The sequence below is a fragment of the Oncorhynchus gorbuscha genome, linkage group LG09 (assembly GCF_021184085.1).
Source record: "Oncorhynchus gorbuscha isolate QuinsamMale2020 ecotype Even-year linkage group LG09, OgorEven_v1.0, whole genome shotgun sequence".
NCBI classification, from domain to species: Eukaryota; Metazoa; Chordata; class Actinopteri; order Salmoniformes; family Salmonidae; genus Oncorhynchus; species Oncorhynchus gorbuscha.
The window spans coordinates 25,623,330-25,637,971 of NC_060181.1; the positions used below are offsets into that span (position 1 = coordinate 25,623,330).

At 42.5% G+C, this 14,642-nt stretch overlaps 2 protein-coding genes across 5 annotated transcripts in view; one reads left to right on the forward strand and one right to left on the reverse strand.

The window, feature by feature from the left end:
- Window positions 1-1,113: 1,113 nt before the first annotated feature.
- On the forward strand, window positions 1,114-8,156 carry lg09h5orf49 (linkage group 09 C5orf49 homolog). Its single transcript, XM_046360846.1, has 3 exons — window positions 1,114-1,311; window positions 6,162-6,278; window positions 7,625-8,156. Exons 1-3 carry the CDS (start codon window positions 1,195-1,197, stop codon window positions 7,802-7,804), a joined length of 414 nt encoding a protein of 137 aa, XP_046216802.1. The 5' UTR covers window positions 1,114-1,194; the 3' UTR covers window positions 7,805-8,156.
- Window positions 8,157-8,247: 91 nt separating this feature from the next.
- Window positions 8,248-14,642, reverse strand: part of adcy2b (adenylate cyclase 2b (brain)) — a 139,993-nt gene continuing 133,598 nt past the window's right edge. For 3 of the 4 annotated variants that reach the window (XM_046361819.1, XM_046361818.1, XM_046361820.1), the window contains 5 exons: window positions 13,525-13,671; window positions 11,157-11,264; window positions 10,740-10,854; window positions 10,469-10,593; window positions 8,248-10,121 (listed from right to left, as the gene is read on the reverse strand). In XM_046361819.1, the coding sequence (XP_046217775.1) occupies window positions 9,969-10,121; window positions 10,469-10,593; window positions 10,740-10,854; window positions 11,157-11,264; window positions 13,525-13,671 (648 nt within the window). In that variant the 3' untranslated portion in view covers window positions 8,248-9,968. Of the gene's footprint in view, window positions 10,122-10,468; window positions 10,594-10,739; window positions 10,855-11,156; window positions 11,265-13,524; window positions 13,672-14,113; window positions 14,258-14,642 lie in introns of those variants that run through there. The other variant, XM_046361821.1, reaches the window with a different exon arrangement.

Here is a 14,642-nt window from a genome sequence, read left to right on the forward strand (position 1 = left end):
CTTGATTACAAATGACGTCATAAAGGAAAACGTCCCTAGCAGGCCAATGTCATGACAACAGCCAAAAACATGGTGTTTCTATGTAAAAGTATATGTTATATTTCAGTCTTCTGTGATGTGTACTAAGTGGAATATTGGGATGCAAACTTCAAATTGAATGCATTTCAACTCTATATATGACATGGTACAGGTGTCTTCTTTTTGTTGATCCCATAACCATGTGCGTGTGTGTGTGCAGAGCCATCACAGTGAGTTGTTAGGGCTAACGAGAATGTCCAATAGTGCTCCTGTTACATGTCCAATAGTGCTCCTGTAACACCGGGTCACGTGGTTAGAACGCACACACACACCACGGGAGGCTGGTGAGGGGAGAACAGCTCATAATAATGGCTGGAATGGAGTGGTGTCAAACACATTAATTACATTCCAGCCATTACAATGAGCGTGTCCTCCCAAATTAAGGTGCCACCAGCCACCTGTGACACACACACACCAGTTCCACTAGCAATCAGAGCTGAGGTGAGCTGACCACACATTAGACAGAAAGACTACGGACTGGTCATTATGGTATCTCATCATCAAACCCATTTAGCACTACACTATTTGGTGGCATTCGAGGAAAAGGGAATACCTAGTCAGTTGGACAAAGGAATGCATTCAACCGAACAACCGAAACGCATTTAACCCAAATCCTCTGAATCAGAGAGGTGCGGGGAGATGCCTTAATCGAAGTTCACATCATTGGCACCTGGGGAGTAGCTGTTGCTGGAGACTAAATGCCTTGCTCAAAGGCAGAACGGCAGGTTTTTCTACCTTGCCAGCTCGGGGATTCGAACCAGAGACCTATACTGTCTATTATTTTTAGAAGTTTGGTATACGCCTCATGCCAGTTAGTGTGTAATACATTTTTATGGGCATTTTGTAAAGGTGCATATAGGACCATGTTGCTTTAAACTAACTAGTTCTCAGATTGATTAAATGCAGATGAAGGAGAGAAAAAAAGAAAGCAAAATGTATATTATTGCTGTAATAAATGTGGCTGCGCATTCTAGGAAAGTACAGAGATGTGTGTTCCTAGTGCGCAGTAGCACTGGATTAGTATCTTAGCAACCATAGACGCCACTGGTAGCTATTTTTTGTTTACCAAGCTAAACTAGAAAGTTCGTTATTATTTTTTACATAGATAGCTATAGGATGGATGTGTTACTTGAATCGAAAACAAAACCAGTTTCGACTATATCTGTGTATAGTTACATTCCACCAAGACGAACTGAACCAAAAGAGAGAACCTATTACAACAGTGACTCCAAGGTATGGGTGGCAAGCTAACGTACTTAGCTAAACTAGCTAGCTAGAAAACCTATAGTTCTCTCTCTCCGTCTCTCTTTCTCCGTGTGTGTGTCCCTCTCACTCTTTCTCACTCTCTAACCCCTTTGTCTCTCCACCTCTCTCTTTTCTCCCAGCTAGCACAATTGGTTCCTTAGAAGTTGTGGGAATGTACCTTTTTGGTTTTCCAATTGGTTTTGGGAACAAAGCCATACGTTTCCTGACTGAGAACAGAAGTGTGAAAATTTAGCCTGTTCTGAGAACGTTTTATTATTGTTCTCTGGATGTTTTGCTGGGAGGTCTTCTTAATGTTCTGAGAACATACATTTGAGGTTATTTTGAGGTTTTTGAATAACTTCCTTAAAACGTTAACTGAAATGTTCAATAAGACTGTTAGCTAATTTCCCCCCAACGTCGGACACACCCTAACTTCGTACACTCTCTAGCGGTTAGAGAATTAAATCACCTCTACTCAACATTTAGATGAACTGGAAAATAACGGTACGTTTTGCGACTAAAGACACCATTCCAGCTAGCTGACCACCGATTTTCATTGCAATTTATGTAAGTTAGGTTTTGAGAGTTTAAAAAAAACTGATATACACTGCTCCAAAAAATAAAGGGAACACTAAAATAACACATCCCAGATCTGAATGAATGAAATATTCTTATTAAATACTTTTTTCTTTACATTGTTGAATGTGCTGACAACAAAATCACACAAAAATGATCAATGGAAATCAAATGTATCAATGGAGGTCTGGATTTGGAGTCACACTCAACATTAATGTGGAAAACCACACCAAAGGCTGATCCAACTTTGATGTAATGTCCTTAAAACAAGTCAAAATGAGGTTCAGTAGTGTGTGGGCCTCCACGTGCCTGTATGACCTCCCTACAATGCCTGGGCATGCTCCTGATGAGGTGGCGGATGGTCTCCTGAGAGATCTCCTCCCAGACCTGGACTAAAGCATCCACCAACTCCTGGACAGTCTGTGGTGCAACGTGGCGTTGGTGGATGGAGCGAGACATGATGTCCCAGATGTGCTCAATTGGATCCAGGTCTGGGGAACGGGCGGGCCAGTCCATAGCATCAATGCCTTCCTCTTGCAGGAACTGCTGACACACTCCAGCCACATGAGGTCTAGCATTGTCTTGCATTAGGAGGAACCCAGGGCCACCCGCACCAGCATATGGTCTCACAAGGGGTCTGAGGATCTCATCTCGGTACCTAATGGCAGTCAGGTTACCCCTGGCGAGCACATGGAGGGCTGTGCAGACCCCCAAAGAAATGCCACCCCACACCATGACTGACCCACCGCCAAACCGGTCATGCTGGAGGATGTTGCAGGCAGCAGAACGTTCTCCATGGAGTCTCCAGACTCTGTCACATCTGTCATATGTGCTCAGTGTAAACCTGCTTTCATCTGTGAAGAGCACAGGGCGCCAGTGGCGAATTTGCCAATCTTGGTGTTCTCTGGCAAATGCCAAACGTCCTGCACGTTGTTGGGCTGTAAGCACAACCCCCACCTGTGGACGTCGGGCCCTCATGCCACTCTCATGGAGTCTGTTTCTGACCGTTTGAGCAGACACATGCACATTTGTGGCCTGCTCTAGGTCATTTTGCAGGGCTTTGGCAGTGCTCCTCCTGCTCCTCCTTGCACAAAGGCGGAGGTAGCGGTCCTGCTGCTTGGTTGTTGCCCTCCTACGGCCTCCTCCACGTCTCCTGATGTACTGGCCTGTCTCCTGGTAGCGTCTCCATGCTCTGGACACTACGCTGACAGACACAGCAAACCTTCTTGCCACAGCTCGCATTGATGTGTCATCCTGGATGAGCTGCACTACCTGAGCCACTTGTGTGGGTTGTAGACTCCGTCCCATGCTACCACTAGAGTGAAAGCACCGCCAGCATTCAAAAGGGACCAAAACATCAGCCAGGAAGCATAGGAACTGAGAAGTGGTCTGTGGTCACCACCTGCAGAACCACTCCTTTATTGGGGGTGTCTTGCTAATTGCCTATAATTTCCAACTGTTGTCTATTCCATTTGCACAACAGCATGTGAAATGTATTGTCAATCAGTGTTGCTCCCTAAGTGGACAGTTTGATTTCACAGAAGTGTGATTGACTTGGAGTTACATTGTGTTGTTTAAGTGTTCCCTTTACTTTTTTGAGCAGTGTATATACACATTTTGTGGGACACGCTGCATATTGTAAAATACGGCTGTGCGATAGACACATTTAATATACAACTTTTTACCTAAATTATTCATACTCATTTATGTTAGTATTAAACTGTTCTTGACTTTCTCAAAACATACGATTAATCTGTAAAATAAATAGCGAGACATTTGGTTACAACACTGAAGAAGATGTTGGTGAAGAACCATTTTTAAGAGTCTACAGGAGGGCGCACCGGGCTACGCAATGTAAAGTTGATTGGAAGTCTAGCCAACTAGTCAACTATCTAGTAAACACTTCGGATATGAGGTTGCTGTCTCTTTTTTGACCAAAATTAAACTGATATATCTTGCAATTGAACAAAATAGTAAGTAGGCCAATAACTGGGGACCGTATGCTGATAATACAGGTTGTATTTCTTTTGCAAAACCGCTTATCAAAAAGCTCATAATAGTAGTATTTCCACTGAAGTGTCAAACATGCTAATTGCTAACCCATTAGCTAACATTTTTATGACACCAATAGTCACAAAACATTGATGGCTTGATAACACTGTTGAAGTATTTCTTAAACGTTGTTGAATATGCCGATAATAGGGGGTCCTACGCTAGGTTAGCTTGGGTTAACTGTTTTGAACTCCAAGCACAGATAGGACACATGGACATTCATTTGCTTAGGCATTAATCATGCAAACACATTTTTTAAAATATATATTTTTATTGTGACTCGGTGTCAGTGAGCTTTCAAACCTACACGAGCTTCTGTTTTCTATCCATGGAATTTGTCGACTGCGCCACCAGGAAGGAGCTCGCATGCCATTTTTGTTTTTACTCATACAAAGGGTGCATTCGTAAATAGTTTCCAGTGTGTGAGAGTGCGCTCTGAGACATTCTTAAGTTCAGAGTGTTGTCAAATTGTCTGTTGGTAAATTCAGAGTGGTTTGCTCTTGGAACGTTCAGACGGCACACTGGACACTCTCTGGCCTAAGAGCGTTCTGACCTCACAGTGGCAGTCAAGCACCCAAGTTAACTAACCCACAAATGAGAGAACACCTCACTCTGATGATTTTACTCGCCCAAGCAGAGCTAGTTAGGCTGTTTTCATGTTATCAAGGGTGTTAGTGACCATAACTGTGGTGCTGGCAACAATTTAATAAATAAAAAATTCCGACATTTACTGATACCGGTCATATTCAATGAGTGCTGCGTGTTCGTAAAATGGATCAGTTATTCTGCGCTCTAGCACACTCAGATGAGTGTTCTGAAATTGGCGATGATAGTCAGAGTAAATTACAAATGAAACCAAAGCTTTTTAGACTACTCAAACAGACCCCATGTCTAAAGAAACAAGAACTCAATCAGATCAGGTGTGGCCAATTAGTGGGTACGGCCAACACACCTGAACACACGTAACAAGATGGAGGGTAGAGCGAGTTTTGTTGAGGTTGAGAACATAATGTATACCAGTGGAGGCTGCTGAGGGGAGGACGGCTCATAATAATGGCTGGAACAGAGCAGATGGAATAGAATCAAATATACAGACATTTGTTTGATGTATTTGATAACATTCCACTAATTCCGCTCCAGCCATTACTATGAGCCCATCCTCCCTAATTAAGGTGCCACCGACTTCCTGTGATGTATGTTTTTAAATAGCATTCTTAGAAAGTTCTTTGACATAACTAATGTTTTTTTTGTGGTTTTTATTGAAAGTTCCCACAGAAGAATGTTGTTTCTAAGAACATGAATGAGAACATGAATTTATCTAGAAACATGAGGAAACCTGTAGGAAACGTTTTGCTGAAGTACTGACATTCACACAGACGAACAATGTTTCTTAATGTTCCCGGAACAATTTGAGAACATTACTTTCAATAGAACCATGATGAAACCTGTAGGAAACGTTATGCTGAAGTATTGAAATTCCCATGGAAGAATGTTGTTTCAAACATTCTCTAAACTATTTGAGAACATTTCCAATGTCAAACCAGTTGTGGAACTTTCCTAGAACATTAGCAAAAATTAAATGAAATGTAATCATGTTTGAACTTTTAGGAACCGTTCTGTTTAAGTAATGAAATATCAAGAAAATAACATTATTTTGTCAAGTTCCTTTAATGTGCTGAGAATGTTCCAAAGCCAAACAACTATCCTGCACCATTCCCAGAATTTTGTGGGAAGGTTGTATGCAAAATAAGCATAGGACAACAACGCTCTCACCAAGCTTTAAGAGACATGGTTCTCAGAATGTTATGTTCTAGCTGGGCTCTCTCTCCCGTCACATTTCCCTCTCTCTTCCTGACTAGTCTTGAAAACCCGACCTGAGTCAACACAGAGACGTCACTGTATTGCCTAGGGTCAGGTTTTCAAGACGACTCCGTCACCCCCACTCTATCTATCACACCTTTTACTGTAACACACATAGCTAGATGGCTAGCTACGTATATCATCACTAACGTTATATCCCACTGTCTTCCACGTCCCCCCTCTGTGTCTGTCTGTCTGTCTGTCTGTCTGTCTGTCTGTCTGTCTGTCTGTCTGTCTGTCTGTCTGTCTGTCTGTCTGTCTGTCTGTCTGTCTGTCTGTCTGTCTGTCTGTCTGTCTGTCTGTCACGCAAGCACACACACACAAACCTATAATGATCCAAAAATCCATAGGCACGGGAGGTATCCTTATACGACTGCATATACCGGCGGGCGGAGGGCTATGACAGCAAACTACACCGCGACGATAGAGAGCACTCCAACAGCAGGGGACTAGACTTGTACTCAGAGGTAACTAGCTAGCTACAGTGCCATATCTTAATTTGACCATCCTGTTTTTGCAGGAATTTTCCAGCACGGCCGGAAATGCAAATGTATTCAATGTCTAAAAAGGCTTCTAATTTACACTTCAACATTTCAGACTTGATTTGCCCAAACAAAAATGTATCAACCCCGACAAAAAAAATCTACATTTATTGTAATCCACGTAATAAATTACATTCTCTGTTGCTGCAGGATTATTTTCCTGTTGTGAGAAAGTGGGTCAAATTAAGATATGGCATCTGTACAGTAACACCTGTTGCTCCTGCGCTGATCTAAGTAGGTGGTGTTAAGATTTGGGGAGGGTAAAGTGGTATAGCAGCCTCCCTGTATGCCCTGATACGGTTATTATGACCACCACTATGATGTGTACTAAAACCATAGTGTGCTATAACCTGCCTATCTATACCAAGGGTTTTGGACCTTCGTGGCACAGGTGTTAGTGAGTGCACTCACTCCGAAACCAGAGTTTAAGTCCCTAGATCTCTGCCTATGACAATTCCTATCAGCTATATTTGAATAGCCTGTTATTAATCCAGACCAAATCTAGCTGTATCGTTTCACGGTAAGGTCTACTACACCTGTTGTATTTGGCGCAAGCGACAAACAAAATTTGATTTGATATTTTTTGTGGTTTCGTGAAACTAGTCATACATTTTCCCAGTTGACAGTCTGTTTGACCCGCAGCAGGTGTGGCAGCATCTGCACTAGCCGACAAGCCATACGTCAACAGGTTGTTATGGGAGTAAATATAGCTAGCAGCTGGCTGTCACTGTATGCCACTGGTGGTTGTTAGCGAGGTGGAAGTTTCCCAACACTTTCTGTGCTGAAACTATGTCAGTCATTATGCTTGTCAGGCAGGAAGCAGCACCAGTGGTGGGTCTAGTTTCTGAGTCAGTGAAAGTGGAGAAGTTGACTAGCTAAGTGAGTGGACAAACACACACACTTGTGAAGTGAATGGGCTGCACTCACTGTAGAGAGGTTTAATTACAGTAAAGAGTAATTCTGCGCTCAATGACAGCTCATGGTGTGAACTGGAGGAGATCCATTTTAAACCCACAGATATGATCAAACTCAGCTACAGCATCAACCCACCTCCAATTACAGGTATAAAACACAGAGATTATATGTAGAATTGTATGGGTGTAAAGCTGTGTAATGGTGTCTGGTAAGGTGTTAAACATCTAAATGATTAACCTGCTCTCCCCCTTTTCTGCTCTCTCTCATTCACCATCATCCTCTTTTCTCTCACTTTCTCCTATCTTTATTACCCTTTCCTCCCTCTCAGCTCATTCCCTGTTTCTCTTCTCTTTCAGGAGTCTTCCAGACCTGCACCAGTCTTGTCCTCATCAGAGTATGGAAGACGCCTGCCTCCTGCCCTCTACAAACCTGGCAGGCAGTTTGCCCGCATCTCTCACATCCACACCGAGTTCTTCAGGAAAAACGGGATCACACGCAATTTTGAGGAGGGATACGGATCAGTGGTTCCTGTGTGAGGCAGTCCGTATTCCCAACACCAGAGATAGAGTGGGAGCAGTGAGGGAGGGAGAGTAATGGTTTTATCAATGTGAATATGTATGGGCACAACAACACACCCAACTGATACAGTCAGTGTGGTGTTGCGTAGTAAAGATATTTAAAGATAATAGATCATTATAGAAATAGATATATATTTAAAGAGAGATTATATATTTTAAGATGGATAAAAGAAAAAAGTTTAAAAAAAATAATTATATATATATATATATAGCTATATATATTATAAAATCTGATTACATATTTTAAAATACAAAGATTGTAACTATACATTATGGCTCACATGTTTGTGACATACATAATAAAGTACAATATTTGATCAAAATACTTGTTTATCAATCTACTTTGTGAAATGCAATCATAAATAGTCGACTTTCAATGACAGGAGGCACATTGGTTCAGTTATATACAAATGGTTTTAATGAGTAAGAAAATGATGCCGTCAAAACATGGAAACGTTCTCCTGTTCTTGATGTAGTTTTTTGGTTTTCTTACAAAAGTCCAGTAGCTCTTGATTCCCGGCTGCTCTTGAGGTCCACGTACATTGCTCTTTGCTTGACAGAAGCTCTGCTCCAGATCTTAGAGATAGGTTAGCTATAGAAGGTTTGGCAAACTACTGTTCATGTTGACACCAGTTTTTTTTCCCCATTCTGACTAAAAGTACTGTAATGATGAAAGGACTATTGGTGCCAAGATGGCTCTGACTAGAATCCTGACACATACTCTCAATATCTGTCTCTGCACTGCACCACACAACCATTTGGGCAGCCATTGAAATCCACTAAAGCTAGAAATTCCCATTGCGCACAGATCTAGGATCAGCGTATCCTAAACACGGGGGACGGGGATGCAAAACTGACCTAAGATCAGCATCTAAGGACGACTGTAACCTATGAAGTCCAGCCACTACTGTAACCAGCTAAGGAGGGACGATGCAGGTAATACTGTATGTACAGCCGTCTGTCTGTTCTGTCTGTTGTTCTAAATGTTGTCTGCCTTCTGTCTGGTTCAGATGAAGTGGTCTGAGAGTTACTGTTGTAAACAAGGAGTCTTGACAGATACGTTCTGTTACAGCAGGCAGTTTTGAATGTGTTTGTGTGTGTGATTGTATAAGTCCTTGTATGTGTGTGTGTATGTGCTGTATTTGTGCATGCGCGTATGTGTCAGGTTGGAACTAAAGTTATTTTCCAATTATTTCATTATGAACAGAACCCCAATTTTATTTTGTTCCGTTACAGTGTTCCGACCAGCAAAATAAAGTTCTGAACCGGTTCAAAGCTAAAAGTACAGGTTGATATCGTTTCTTTCGGTTCCTTTTTTAACTACTTTATTTACTATTAATTACTTTACCAATCATTGTGGATAGAGCAGGCAAGCTGATTCCATGCGTGATGGACAGACAAGTGTAGCCTATGGCGCAAGATGCGACTGAAATTTTGTGGGTGGGAAGAGAGCAAGATAGGGTTGAGGAGGCTTGAAGCGCAGGACATCTTGTTATGACATGCATTATCTGAATTAGGTTCACATAATTATACCTAGGCGGAGCGGCTTCTATGGAGAAATATCGAATGTCCTTTGCGCTAACTAGCTAACAAGCTTGAGCTAGCTAGCTAACTGACATGCGCCACCAGAATTAAAAACACATCTTACCTTTTTGTAAGGTTTAATAATTTCAACGAAAAGGTGATAACCAGGCCTATAGTATTGTACTAATACAGGCAGGGAGCAGGTCTCGAACCAACGACCTTCTAGCCCGAAGTCCAGCGCACTATCGACTGTGCCGCAAAAGCATGCTCAAGCGGCAGAGTGGATATCTGCGCTTATAAACCCAGGGTTGTTATAGTATCCTTAACTAGTATTGATAAAGGGGGGGGGGGCGGACTAGGTGAAAAACCGTTTGGATCACTTTCGTTCCCGGTTCCGTTTCTGTTCCTTTCTGTTCCTTGACAAATGTAGTTATTTACCAGTTTGAAGCCCTGATGTGTGTGCAAGTCCATTTGTGTGTATGTAAATGCATGTGTTTGTATAGTTTAAGAGTGTGTGTGTGTGTGGGCACGCTTGCGGGCATGTGTGTGTGTGCACTTCTTGCAGGCGTGCGTGTGTAAATTGCTCAGTGTATGATGTTCAAGGCATCACAGTCCCTTGCGACAGCGATCTGGTCATCTCTGTGTGAACGAAGAAGGTCTTGAGCTCTCCCTTCCCCTTCACATTGATGATGCCGCGACATGAACACATGTAGCCCAGCGTCAACAGGATACGACTCGTCTCCTCGGTTACCTGGAAGCAGCGAAAACACAAATCACATGTAGGCAGAAAATTCCCTAGAATTCCATATTGAACTTTTAATAGGATCTCTGTGATAAATGTAATATTTTATATTAATAACTAAAGACTTAATCAGGAAAGAACAATAGTCGAAGAGTGGCTTTGAGTATACTGTATAGTTCTATATTATTATATATCTACATTTGCATAACGTCTTCTCTGTACCTGCATACCATATTCATTAACCTTGACCTAGTTCTGCAGCGACCACTAGTGGTACAAAATAAAACTGCACGCAGCTGGTATTATTTTAGCGTTACTATTAGTGTAGCTGTATTCTAAATGTATGAATTGATTACCTGTATTTTCCCCAGTACCCCAGTACTCTCCATCCGGCTGGCCACATTAACACTGTTCCCCCAGATATCATACTGAGGCTTTTGCGCTCCGATCACCCCCGCAATCACCGGACCATGGTTTATCCCTGACACAACCAGGAAGAGGGGTTAGAGGTCCCATATAAGACAGACTGTACCAGACTCACTCACTCACTCACTCACTCACTCACTCACTCACTCACTCACTCACTCACTCACTCACTCACTCACTCACTCACTCACTCACACATACCAACTCGTAGCCTGAAGTCATTGAAGGAGTGTTTGTTGATGACATCTAGTTTCCCGACCAAGGCGAAGGCAAACTCCATCATGGTGCCAATGTGCATGTACTGCCGGTCATGCTCCTGAGAGAGAAAGATAGTGTAAGGAGAGAGAGAGGGGGAAGCAGAGAGAGGAAACAGAGAAATGGTAATGTAGAGAGATACGAAATAGACAGAAAAGGGCAGGAGAGGGAAGAGATGACAGGGAGTGTTGTTTAGCACCACCATACAACTCTACACCTGTAATTGGAGATGGGTTGATGCTGTAGCTGAGTTTGATCATTTCTGTGGGTTTAAAATCTATCCCCTCCTATTCACACCATGAACTGTCATTGAGAGGAAAAAGGTAATTTATCCCTACAGTTATGCGTGTGTGTGTCATGTACCTGTGTGTATTCAGGTCCAGGTGTAGCGTTGAGCCCAGTAGCAGCCATGTAGGTGCTGCCAATAGTCTTTATCTTCTCCACCCCGCTGAACTTAGGCTTGGACAGCAGCTGTCACACACAGAGAGAGAGGTTAGAACTTTTGCTTGGACAGGAGCTGTCACACACACGGAGACAGAGAGACAGAGAGAGAGAGAGAGAGAGAGAGAGAGAGAGAGAGAGAGAGAGAGAGAGAGAGAGAGAGAGAGAGAGAGAGAGAGAGAGAGAGAGAGAGAGAGAGAGAGAGAGAGAGAGAGAGAGAGAGAGAGAGAGAGAGAGAGAGGCAATCTCAAAGTGAGGATGGAAGTGAACTTCAGTAGTGATGATTTCATGAACTTATCTTCAATGAAAAGATCATGATCACAAGAAAACAAATGAAAGATTCCTCTTTGAATATGTGTATTTTTTCCAAAACTCAGTTGTCCTGAATCTGCACAGAACTGCAAAGACTTCAGATCAATGGAGACACTTGAGTTTTTGAATCCTGACACATTCACAAAAATATTCATGGCCTCTAAACCTTCCAGCTGTCTACTGGACCCTATTCCAACTAAACTAATGAAGGAGCTACTGCCTGTGCTTGGCCCTCCTATGTTGAATTTATTAAATGTCTCTCTATTCTCCGGATGTGAACCAAACTCACTAAAGGAGCCAGGAATAAAGCCTCTCCTGAAAAAGCTAAATCAGCCTTTAATCAAATCTCCCATAAAAAAATAACGCTGTTGCTCAGATACTCACTTCCATCTTGAAGACAAATAATGTATACATAACACTACAGTCTGGTTTTAGACCCCATCATAGTACTGAGACCGCACTCGTGAAGGTGGTAAATTACTTTTGAATGGCGTCAGACCAAGGCTCTGAGTCTGTCCTCAATCACCACATTCATTCAGAGAGATTGGATATTGGTCTACACGGGCAAGTTCTTGCCTGGTTTAGATCTGTCGGAAAGATATCAGTTCGTCTCTATGGATGGTTTGTCCTCTGACAAATCAATGGTAAGTTTCAGTGTTCCTCAAGGTTCTGTTTCAGGACCAGTATTGTTTTCCCTATACACTGAGTATACAAAACATTAAGAACAACTGCTCTTTCCATGACATAGACTGAACAGCTGAATCCAGGTGAAAGCTATGATTCCTTATGTTAAATCCACCTCAATCAATTGAGATGAAGGGGACGATACAGGCTAAAGAAGGATTTTTAAGCCTTGAGACAATTGAGACATAGATTGTGTATGTGTGCCATTCAGAGGATGAATGGGCAAGACAAAATATTGAAATGCCTTTGAACGGGGTATGGTAGTAGGTGCCAGCCGTACCGGTTTGTGCCAAGAACTGCAACGCTGTTGGGTTTTTCACACTCAACAGTTTCCTGTCACTATCAGTAGCTTGACACTACTGTGGGAAGCATCGGAGTCAACGTGGGCCAGCTTCCCTGTGGAATGCTTTCGACAGCTTGTAGAGTCCATGCCCCTAAGAATTGTGTCTGTTCTGAGGGAAAAATGGGGGGTGCAACTCAATATTAAGAAGATGTTCCTAATGTTTGGTATAATCAGTGTATATGCTACCTCTTGGCTACCTCTTACCTCTTGGTGATGTCAACAGAATGTCAACTTTCACTGCTATACAGACGACACACACATTTTCAATAAAACTTGGTGAAGCCCCAAAATTCCCTACCCTGGAAGCCTGTGTTTCAGACGGAAGGTAGTTGAAGGCAACAAATGTTTTTCTTTCAAAAATGGGACAAAACAGAGATGCTAGTTCTAGGTCCCGAGAAACAAAGAGATCTGCTGTCGGATCTGAGAATGAATCTTGACGGTTGTACATTCGTCTGAAATAAAACTGTGAAGGACCTCGGTGTTACTCTGGACCCTGATCTCTCTTTTGACAAACATATCCATCTTCTTAACATTCCAAAATCTGAAATGTTTTGTCCAAAAATTATGCAGCAATGCTAATCCATGCTTTTGTCACTCCAGGATTAGACTACTGCAATGCTCTACTCTCTCTGGCTACGCGGATAAGGCACTAAATACATTTCAGCTAGTGCTAAATACGGCGTATAGAATCTTGACTAGTACCAAAACAATCGATCATATTAGAGTGTTATCCTCTCCACCGGCTTCCTATTAAGGCTAGGGCTGATTTCAAGGTTTTACTGCTAACATAAAAAGCTTTACATGGACTTGTTCCTACCTATCTCTCCGATTTGGTCCTGCCGTACATACCTACACATATGCTATGGTCACAATGGATGCAGGCCTACTTATTGTTCCTACACAGATGTGTGACAGAAGTGATAAGAAACCAATGAGGACAGAGTAACTCACCTCGTCAAAGTCAGCGATGATCTCGTTGAGGAGTCTGAGACATTCCAGGCCCTCCTTGTTGACGTCTGACTCTGTGTAGAACTCCTTAAAGTCTGGGATGGAGGCGAACATCACACATACCGACTCATACGACTGGTGGTACAGATCCTAGAGAAGCAAACACACAGACACAGGTCAGTGGAATGGATCAATGCAATTCCAAAATAGGGTTAGAATGTGTGGTTCTAAAGTTAGTACTAGAATGCATTTATTTTGTGTCTTCTAGAAACACGGCCCGGCCCGCTCACTATGCAAGATTAAGGCGGCCACCTACGGTGGCAGATTGACGAGGGCGGCATTTTCTGAGCAAAACTGGCCAAGACGCTCCTCCAACAACAACAGCACATTAACCTCACTTAATTCTGCCCAAAAACAATGAGAATTTCTCTCAACCAGTTGCATAAGGGCTTTTTAGATGAGCACGAGCCAATGTCTTTTGGACATTTGTTTTTAGTCATGTCCAGATGTTTTTTTTTGTATATTACAAACAGTAGGCTTACCACATAGATGGGCATTCATAAGTCCATTTCAGACAAACCTGTAGACTACACCTCAGTAAGCACGGACAGACGCCTTTTGTTTTGTATTTTCTTGGTGCAATTCCGGACCGGCTTTGATTTCCGCATCCACGGATATGTTTGGTTCAGATTTTGTCTGGTCTTGACCCGCCTTGATTTGGCCCAAACATAGAAGACTAGAAATAAAAAAAATGTAAAACTTTCATTCAGAACTGAACATTAACTTGAATTAAACATCTGGATAATAAGTATTTTTCAACGTCCGGAGAATATGCCTTTTCAACATCCGGAGAATATGCCTTTTCAACGTCCGGAGAATATGCCTTTTCAACGTCCGGAGAATATGCCTTTTCAACGTCCGGAGAATATGCCTTTTCAACGTCCGGAGAATATGCCTTTTCAACGTCCGGAGAATATGCCTTTTCAACGTCCGGAGAATATGCCTTTTCAACGTCCGGAGAATATGCCTTTTCAACGTCCGGAGAATATGCCTTTTCAACGTCCGGAGAATATGCCTTTTCAACGTCCGGAGAATATGCCTTTTCAACGTCCGGAGAATAT